The sequence below is a fragment of the Myotis davidii genome, unplaced genomic scaffold, assembly GCF_000327345.1.
Source record: "Myotis davidii unplaced genomic scaffold, ASM32734v1 scaffold38, whole genome shotgun sequence".
Lineage (NCBI taxonomy): Eukaryota > Metazoa > Chordata > Mammalia > Chiroptera > Vespertilionidae > Myotis > Myotis davidii.
Genome location: NW_006291383.1, coordinates 4,735,309 through 4,745,640, shown reverse-complemented (window position 1 = coordinate 4,745,640; position 10,332 = coordinate 4,735,309). Strand labels below are relative to the sequence as shown.

Here is a 10,332-nt window from a genome sequence, read left to right as displayed (position 1 = left end):
TACTTTCTGAGCAGCACTTCAAAACGTACAAAGAAATGGAAAATTGGGTCTCTGAATGGTTTGCCTCAAAACAAGTAAAGTTTTATTGCGACGGTATCCACAAATTACCTGAAAGATGGATGAAATGTGCTAGCGATGGACATTACTTTGAATAAAGTAATTACTTTTGATGTTTCTCTTGAAATTATCATGTTTTCTTTGATTACAAAATCCGCATTATTAACCGGTACACCTGGTACACATGGGAAAAATGAGTCTGGTACAAAGGACTTGGTGGGGTGAGACTCCCACCAGGGTATGCCCCAATAACACGACACAATAACAAAGTCTGGTGAGATTATAAAGCATAGCCTGAGAGGAGACAAGTAGTTGGGAGCTTTTGGTGGGGGAAACAAGGTAGACGAAAAGGCAGATGAGAGTGAGGTTACTGCCTTTTCTCTTGGATGTTTGTTGGTTCCTTATTGGCTTAGGGAGTTACAGTATACGGAAGAGTAGGTAGAGGAAAGCACTGATTAGTTCTTTACTCAGGAGGATGTTTAGATAATGGTAGTATTAGTATGGGGCACAGAAAGCTGAGGGGAACAGATGGGAAAATGGGCATTTAGTGATGAGTTTCAGCCTTCAATTGGGAAGATGAGTCTGGTACATGGGAGGCCAGCTGGAGTCAGAGTTACATATTCACAGATGTAGCGTGAAATGACCCTATGACTGATACTCTCTCTGTGTCAGCTGCATTACCACACCCCCAGCACAGGTTGAGCTTATTGAGTTCAGAGTGGGCTTTGTGAGGTCTTCTCCACTTCTGTTACTATTGAAACAACCATGCTGTCAACATCGTGGGTTTTGAAGCCACTGACTGCTGGAACTGTTTACCTTGAGTTGCCTGTGCAATGAATTAGAGTAGGCATGATGTTGGTTTTACTTCAGAACAGAACATTTTTAGTGGTCCCTTGAGAGGTAGAAATTGTACAGTTCAAACTCTGGAGCCAGGCTGCCTGGGTTAGTTAGAATTCTACCTCCTCCATTAAGAACTCAGTTTTCTTTTTCTAAACTTAAGATGATAAGAGGACCTATACATTAGATACGCACATAAAGCACTTAGAAGAGTGCTTGACACATTTTAGGTGCTTGAAAAGTGGTAGCAGTGACCCTAATCATTTTTTGTAGCTTCAGTGCTGTCATTCCACTGTTGAGCACCAGATGGCAGCAAAGCACAGGTCTTAAGCTTACTCATTAATTCTACCAAAAGGTCTCTAATAGATTTTCTTTTTCAGATCCCCGATTTGTGCAGTGTGAATATTTTCTTTCTTTCCTTTCTCTCTTTGGTTTCTTTCAAACTTCTGGTTGAAACTCATTTGTTTTGAGACTCATATTTAAAGCTTATTCATAAAAATATTTTAAAAAGCTTTTTGGTTGAAGTAACATATGCACACAGTAAAATATCAGATAATGCAGAACAGCTATTATTGAAAAGCAATAATCCATTGCATGCCTCACCTTGTCTTACTCCCTGTCCTGTTTCCCAGTGCACCCACTTTTAACTTTTTATTACCATTTAATTTTGAATAGCTGAATTTTGTTACCTCAACCAAAATATTTAGCAATATAACTAGTAAATAACATTTTTCAGAGTTTGCTATGTAGAAATAGCATGAGCTTTATTATGTGCCTACTCTGTGCCCAGCACTGTGATGGGGGTTCATCAAGTTTCTGATCTCAGGTAACCAGTCACTGGAGAAGGATGTTGGTACAGTATGGTAAGTGCTTTGAGGAGCACTTAGGGAGGAGGGCAGCTGGCCTGTTCTGGGATGAATGTCAGTGAAGGCTTTCTGGAATCACTGGAAGAGGTGACATCTGAGCAGAGATGAAGATAAGACCAGATTTGGCAGACAAGAAGGACAAGAGATAGGTCTCCTGGCAGGGGAACTGGCAGGGTCAAAAACATAAATAGCGAGAGCATAGTATATCTGGGGAGCTGCAGTAGTCTGGCGGTAAGATTTTGAAGATGGAGGTAGGGATGTGATAAAGCTGGCACAGAGAAAGGGTCAGTCATGAGCACATTTTATGCTGTATCAGAAACTTTCTCTCTTGTTCTGAGGGTAATCATAAGGAACCACATAAGGGTTTTAATAGCAAAGTAAGATGGTAACATTTGTATTTTGTAAAGATCACATAGAACAGTGGTTCTCAACCTTCTGGTCCTTTAAATACATAAATACAGTTCCTTATGTTGTCGACCCCTGTGAAAGGGTCGTTCAACCCCCAAAGGGGTCGCGACCCACAGGTTGAGAACCGCTGACATAGAAGCAGCTTACAGGGTAGATTGCATGGCTTGAGACCAGTTAGGAGATGATTGTAACAATCTAGGTGAGAAGTGGCAAGAGCCTGGAATAAGGCAATGATAGAACCAGAGGGTGGGGATTAGGTTTGAGAAACAAAGGGGAGATAGACTCGATAGACTGGAAGGTAAGGGTAAAGTCCAAGACTGAGTCTTAGGTTTCTGCTTTAGGTAATTGGGTGCATAGTGATGCCCATACATGAGCTGGAAAGTCCAGGTGAAGAAATAGGTTTCAAGCTCATTTTAGGTATGTTCAACTTGACTTAGCTTTGTACATCTAAGTAGAGACCCCAGTACAGTTGGAATCAAAGGATCCACTCTGCCACTTATTAGATCTGTCGCCTTCATCAGATTACTTACCAATTCCAGGCCTCAGTTTCCTTTTCTGTTAAAGGGGATGATACTACCTACCACAGGGTCCTTATGTTTATTAAAAAGAAGAGCATCCTAAACACCCAGCATAGGTCATAACCAGAGCAGGTGTTCAATGGAAGTGGTTTCTTTCCTTCCTTTCTAGGATTCACAAGGAATAGAGTTCCTTCAAATTTGTCATTCCTTTTTTGAAGTCAGCAATTTGGGATAATACAGTGTTCTATGGAAAGTAAGAACTTAAAAAATGAAATCTTATGTAACTCATACTTTAAGCCATCATAGATTGCTTAGAATTTTGTCATCCAAAAAACATGGATGCCTTTCCCACTCACTTGGATATCACCGCTTACTGACTTTCCCCCCTTTTCAGAAAGCATGCGCCTTCATTAAATCAAACCTTGATCCCAGCAATGTGGATTCCCTGTTCTACGCTGCCCAGGCCAGCCAGGTCCTCTCAGGTTGTGAGGTGAGTCCAGCTTCCTACATTTTTATATACCTTAAATCGTAAAGTTTATTTTTAAAGAAGGAGGGTCATGTCAGATATGTATGTATGTATGTATGTATACATATATATGTATGTATCTGTATCTTCTATAACAATAAAAGGGTAATATGCTAATTAGACCAGGCATCATTCTGGATGTCATTCCGGATGTTCTTCCAGACAAAGCTGGTGCCTGCCGGCAGCCAGAGGGAAGCCAGTGCTGGCAGCTGGGATCAGAGGATCAAAGGAAAGGTCTACTCTTGCATGAATTTTGTGCATTGGGTCTCTAGTATATATATAAAAGCCTAAGTGACCGAATGACCAGTTGCTATGATGTGCACTGACCACCAGGGTCAGATGCTCAATGTACAGGATCGGGCTCCCTCCTCTCTGGATCAGGCCTGCAGGGATCAGGCCAAAACTGGCTATCTAACATCCCCTGAGGGGTCCCGGATTGCCGGATTGTGAGAGGGCACAGGCTAGGCTGAGGGACCCCGTGTACCAGGCCTCCAGTTTAAACAATAAAAATCCATTAGTGAGGATTGGAATTCCATTTTTGTGATTTTTATCTATATATTTTGTTGATTTCAGAGAGGAAGGGAAATGATGGGAGATAGAAACATCAGTGATAAGAGAGAATCATTGGTGGGCTGCCTCCCGCATGCCCACACCCCACACTGAGGATCGAGGCCGCCACCTACGTGTGAGCCTTGACTGGAATCGAACCATGACCTCCTGGTTCATAGATTGATGCTCAACCACTGAGCCACACCAGCTGGGCTCTTGTGATTTTTTTTTTTAAAGGAAGTGTGGTTTATTTTTCCTGTGAGTTTTCACTTTTTGTTAATTTTAAATAACTTTTTCCTATAGTCGCCTCTCTCCTGGGAAGCCTTGATTTTCCTTTCTGTCTCCCTTTAACATTTAAAAATGTTTAAAGTAAAGAAAGAATGCCCCACACCAATCTGGAAATCCATGTTATTAAACATAGAAGAGCCATAAAAGTAGACAAGTAATTTGCAGAACTTTTTCAAGTGTTGTGTTAAGGTTTTAAAAACATTTAATTCTGCCATCCGAGTAGTCGAGGGGGAATGATCATGTGACAGGTGGGTGGTGTGACTTTGGCAGTTGCTCTGTGTGCCATCTTTGGCATATATGCTACTAATTGTTAGCAACTGTTCTAAAACTCTGTATCTGCCAATCCTTCCTTAGATCTCTATTTCAAATGAGACCAAAGATCTGCTTCTGGCAGCTGTGAGTGAAGACTCGTCTGTTACCCAGATCTACCATGCAGTTGCAGCCCTAAGCGGCTTTGGCCTTCCCTTGGCTTCCCAAGAAGCCCTCAGTGCCCTTACCACGCGCCTCAGCAAGGAAGAGACCGTGCTAGCGTGAGTCATCATCTCAAGTATTTCTCAGGCTTCATTTGTGTTGGATACTATCCTGAGAGGGTTCATCCACTTGTTCAGCAAATATTTTCTGGGCATCTACTATGTGTCAGGTGCTCTGCTAGGTGTACTACTACACTAAGACAGGTAAGGTTCCTGTCCTCATGCAGCTCACCTAGACACAGTCTTCTCCAAGCTGCTCAGGTTTTTCCATCAGTGCCTTCATCATGGTCATCTTAATGGAATTAGTTTTCCATGGAGGGAATCTTAATTGTGATCTTTATGAAAGCAGACAAATTCTCACTGTACATGCCCCAGCACATTGACTGAATAAATGGTGCTTTTACACAAAGGCCCAATCCTCTCTTGGGAATTAGGAAGCTAGTCCCAGGTTGAGCAGCAGTTTGCTTAACCACCAAGGGTCCTCAGCTTTTTTCTATTCAACTCAGAAAAGCACCATTTATATTTTCCAAGTTATCTGTAACAAGAGAAGAATCTAATAAAAAATCTGATGTGTACATACCTACCACATTCTACCTTAAAAAGATGATCTTTTTATTAACCAGTGTTACCCCAATAAATTTAAAAAGTTTATCTTACAGAAATATACTCGTAAGTGTATAAAAATATATGAATTAGCCATTAAAAAAAAAAGAATGAAATACACATGCTACAACATGGATGAACCTTATGAAAGAAGCCAGACATGAAAGATCATATATTGTATGATCCACTTATATGAAATATCCAGAATAGGTAAATCTATAGAGACAGAATGCAGATGGTGGTTGCAGGGGTTGGGGTGAGAGTGGAGTATGTGTGTGTGTGTGTGTGAGAGAGAAAGAGAGAGAAAGAAAGAAAATGCTTAATAGGCACAAGGTTTTAATTGGGATTAATGGGAATATTTTGGAACTAGATAGAGGTGGTGATTGCGCAACATGGTGAAATACACTAAGTGCCACTGAATTGTTCACTTTCAAATGGCTATGTGAACTTCACTTCATTGATTTAAAAAAATATCTATCTGTATGAGTAAGGGTTATCATTATAGCATTGTATGACCCAGTAAAACATTTAATATTTATCAATTGGACATTAAGTAATTGGACATTAAGTGTATTAATTGGACATAATTACAGTGCATCCAATACTATGTTATTGCTAATAAGAATGAAGTATATTTGCCCTGATTGTTGTAGCTTAGTTGGTTGGGGGTCATCCAGTGCACCAAAATGTAGCCAGTTCTATTCTAGTCAGGGCACACACCTGAGTTGTAGGCTTGATCCTGATCCCCGGTAGGGGGTGTGCAAGGAGGAAGCTGATTGATATTTTGTTCTTGAATTGATGTTCTCTCTCTCTCTCTCAAATTCAGTAAAACAATCTTATTTTTTTTAAAAAGAATGAAGTATATTTACCATATATGTATTCATGGAAACATTTATATAATATATTATTAAGTTATTCAACACATGTTTACTGTACACTTGTCTCATGTTGGTTTCAGAAAAGTTGTTCCAAATTCTACCCAGCAACCTACATGTGTAGATTTTACAATATTTCTTTGGTCTTGGAGTAAGAAAAGTAGAAAATTAACAGGCAGTTGACTTCTGCCAAATTGACCTTGGTCAAATTGAGTTCTGTTCTAAGAGTCTATCTCTTTTAAACCTAATCTAGTCTCATTATTCTGTATGTGATGCCATTAGGAATGAAATAGATTTTCAGAGGGAGGTGAACCTATGCTCCCTCTCTTCTCTATGCCCACAGTACTTCTTGTGGGTCCTATTGTACAGATGGTCTTCTTCTAGCTGTAATGACCTTTATAATGTACTGGTCTTTGTCACATCTTTGCCAGCAAGATTGTAAATAAGCTCCTTAAAGGTTGAGACTGTCTTATCCTTCTGAAAAATAAGAGTAGGATATTCATGAAGGTGTCTCAATATAGGAAGGGCTGAGTAGCTGAAAGGAGACTTGCCGTTCATTAGGGTTCTACTTTTTACCTTCCAGAACAGTCCAGGCTCTCCAGACAGCATCTCACCTGTCCCAGCAGGCTGACCTGAGGAGCATCGTGGAGGAGATTGAGGTGTGAATTTATTTAAATAAAATAAAACTCTTTAGAAGAGCTTGCAGATAGACATGCATGATTTAGCATAGCCATGTTCATATTCATGGCACACTTATGTTCTTTGTATCACAGCAATGTCCTAGGGCAGGGGTGGGCAACCTTTTTGTGAGTATGTGCCAAAACCAGCAAAATCTCTGACTCAAAATTCTTCTGTGTGCCAACCCTAATTTTTTGAGAACATGTTACGCCTACTTGATATCTCTTAAGGTGTACGTATGTGAAGAACCTTGAAGAAATAATAAAATTTATTGGAGTGACAAAAACACAGTATATGATGATGAAAAATACATTTATTTTTTAATGTATACATGTACACTGATAGTCTGACAGAAAACTTTATGACTCCATTTGATATTATCAGTGGGACTTTTGCTGCTGCATCACTGATGACAGAGATTTTACATCAGGTTTATATTTCGTGACCTTTAGGGATATGCAGGAGCTACTACTTTCATCCATCAGCCTACTCCTATTACGAGACTTAACAAAATTCATCACTGAGAACAAAGATTCACAAGTGTATGTGGATGAAAACATGGAGAGTAATGCTGTTGCAAAGTTTTTTAAACAGAAAAAATTTTCTGGAATGGCATTCCAAGTCCTCAATAGTTTGTTTTCGACACTTCTCTCTGGTACTCCTGTCTCTAAATGATTTTTTTCAATGTTTTCCAAGTCAACTCTAAGGTCAATAAACTTCTGCTTCCAAATTGAGCTACTCTGAAATTCAGTCAACTGCATTTCAAAGTCAGCCATGTCTATCCATGAAAACATTTGTAAGTTTAGTTCCTCCAGTTTCATGCTGTCTGGAAACCTCATGAATTTTGCTGTCTCTTCCAGTTCTCTGAATTTCGCAAATCTTGAGAAGAACTGCTCAATAGTTGACTCGATGATGTTTAAAAACAGCTTTTGAAGGCATTGACAGTCTGTTCTGTCATCTTTTGGGAGGTCTTTGATGTGTATATCTAAATCTCTCACCATCCACATCCCTCTTAAAGACTTTCAGTTTCTTTTCAAAAGCCTTTATGTAACCAAACATAACATCAAGTGTCTTGACAGTTCCTTGTAATTTAACATTTAAGTCATTCAAATGTTCACAAAAATTGTAAATGGAAGATTATAAGAGAGGGTTTCACGTGCCATCAAAAGTTACTGACATGCCATGTTTGGCATGCGTGCCAGGGGTTGCCCACCCCTGTCCTAGGGAGGATTTGTTAGGCCAATATAGTTACCACATCAGTTAGGCAAAAAACTACTTTTTCAGTTTTTTGTAGGTATAGTTTCATAGTCCAAGTTTTTTTAGAGCCAAAAACCCTGAAATTAAATTTTTTTTTCTGCCACTTACTACTTTGTGGCAAATTATTTAATGTCTGAATCTCAGTTTCCTTTTACTGTGGTTGTAGGAACAAGTGAGGTGCTAAAGTACCTCATACATAATAGGTGTTCAGCAAGTGGTCACTGTGGTTTTTATTATTACTCTATGCTTTCCAGTGCCCAGAACCTCCTGCTGCTCCTGGACTGCATAGTCAGTGATGACAGGCAGCCTGACAGTGTCATCACTGGATGCTCCAGAAGCACATTAGCTACCTCATCATGTGGCCCAGGAGAGCAGTATGTCTCTCTTCATCCTTAGAGCATTGACTAGGAAAGAGAAATGCTCAGCTCTGTAGGCTGTATCCAAATGAATGGTCATGGAATCTGTCTATGTCACGATGCTTCCTGGGTGCACTGTAGCCTGACCCACTGGCCTTCTGCCCAGAGCAGGTGGTGCCTTCAGTATCATGACTCCTGGGTTTAGACTTGAGTACAAGGGGTCAGGGAAGGTATACTCATAGAGCTGCAGAAGATGATGTTCTCTTCAAATGCCTGTACAATATACTTTATTCTCTTTTTTTGAGAAATACTAAGTTACTGAGGTGGTCTCCAGATTTAGACTGAGATTTCTCAAAACTCTTGCACTCTCATTTCTGTTCTCACGTGACTTCCAACATGCTTCTGTGTTGTTGTGACAGGACCTTGTTGCTCGCCTGGATGAACTGGGAGGTGTATATCTTCAGTTTGAAGAAGGACTGGAAACAACAGCATTATTTGTGGCTGCCACCTACAAGTTCATGGACCATGTGGGAACCGAGCCATCCATTAAGGAGGTGCCTGTCTAACAATTCTCAAGAGTGAATCCCAAAGGGGTTGTTGACTTTATCTGCTCCAGATAGCTTTTTTTCAGAGAGCTGTTCAGTAGCCTTGGGTGTAGTCCTTCAGTGTCTTGGGTTAGGCATTGAGGATGAGAAATAGAAAGGTGTCCTCAAGAAGCTGGTTGTCAGTGGGATAGACATGTAAACAGTTTGTTACACTTGCTTCAAATGGGGTATGAACGTATGAGGTAGTGACAAGGAGGCCAAGTGTATTACTCTTGTTTCACCTCCCTTTTCTTCCTGATAACTCCCACTTGTCTCATGAATGCTTTCTGTGTTGGTGGCCCATGTAAATCCTCTTTCTCTTGAGAGTGCCTTGTACTTCAGAATTGCCTGTTCTCCCTTCCCCCTCATTTATCAGTGGCTAAATCTTAGCTAATCTTTGTTGATTGATATAGTTCAATGAGAGGCTTGTGTGTCTACCAGACATCCACCAAGAGTTAATTCTTTTTTTCTTTTTCAAGAGGAACTTGTTAACCTGAAAGAACCTTTCGTGGGATGTGTGTGGGAAGTCTTTTGGAGTAGGACCCTCTTTGTACCCCTTATTTATGGGAAGGTTACCACTCTTGATCTAAAGGGCTTAAAATATAAGCTGCTGCTGTTTTAATTTTAGGAGGAGAGGTTGGGGTTTCAAGTTAGAACTTTCTTTTATGCATTAGGAGTTCTGTGCTGGGTTTTTTCAAGTAAACAGTAAATGATTATCTGCCTAGGTAATTTGAATTAATTTCATATTTTCTACAGAGGACATGATCTAATTATTTATTCATGTATTAGCATTCTTATGTTGTCTTTTCCTTCATCCTACGTGTAGGAGGTCTGGAGATATCATAATGCCTTTACTGTCTTTTAACTTCTGTTTTTGAGTTAAAGTGCAAAAATGTGGGTCTTAGGATACAAATCATTTAGGGACTTTTTTATGCACAATATGTTAGATAAATTGGTGATATTCTTTGTATATAACTTAAACGTTTTCTTGCTTTATTCCCAAGCTTTTAGTAATCAGGTATTTGGATGGAGTAATTTTGCTGTCACTGCTTTTGACTTAACCGTTCTGGTGAACAGTCACCCATTTTAACATGTCAACAGCCTAGTGATGGAAAAATGTAATTGGTCAATTAAAGAAAATTATTTCATGTCGACTATGAATAACACTGTCGGGGACAAGAGAGCTTTTTTGTTAGATGGTAGATTTTAAAAAACAAAACTGATTGAAATGGAAAATTTTTCCTCCTAAGTAAACAACCTCCAGAATTTTAATAATGCCTTTTAGGTTCTACTTTTTAAAAAAATTGCTTTCAGTTTTCTCTTCTAAGCAGCCCATTAATTCTTAATGGAGAGTTATTTTAGTTTCTCTCTAATGTATATTTTGGCTGTTAGGCTGCCGTGTTCTGCTTAGAGGTGTGCTATGAGGGGAGGTAGCTTAGCTGGGAGGGTGAGGAATCAGG

At 39.8% G+C, this 10,332-nt stretch overlaps 1 protein-coding gene across 3 annotated transcripts in view; it reads left to right on the top strand.

Moving 5' to 3' along the window:
- Window positions 1–10,332, top strand: part of RPN2 (ribophorin II) — a 57,283-nt gene that overhangs the window by 14,050 nt on the left and 32,901 nt on the right. For all 3 annotated transcript variants that reach the window (XM_006764507.2, XM_006764505.2, XM_015564444.1), the window contains exons 3-6: window positions 3,081–3,176; window positions 4,404–4,579; window positions 6,581–6,656; window positions 8,708–8,842. In XM_006764507.2, the coding sequence (XP_006764570.1) occupies window positions 3,081–3,176; window positions 4,404–4,579; window positions 6,581–6,656; window positions 8,708–8,842 (483 nt within the window). The remainder of the gene's footprint in view (window positions 1–3,080; window positions 3,177–4,403; window positions 4,580–6,580; window positions 6,657–8,707; window positions 8,843–10,332) is intronic.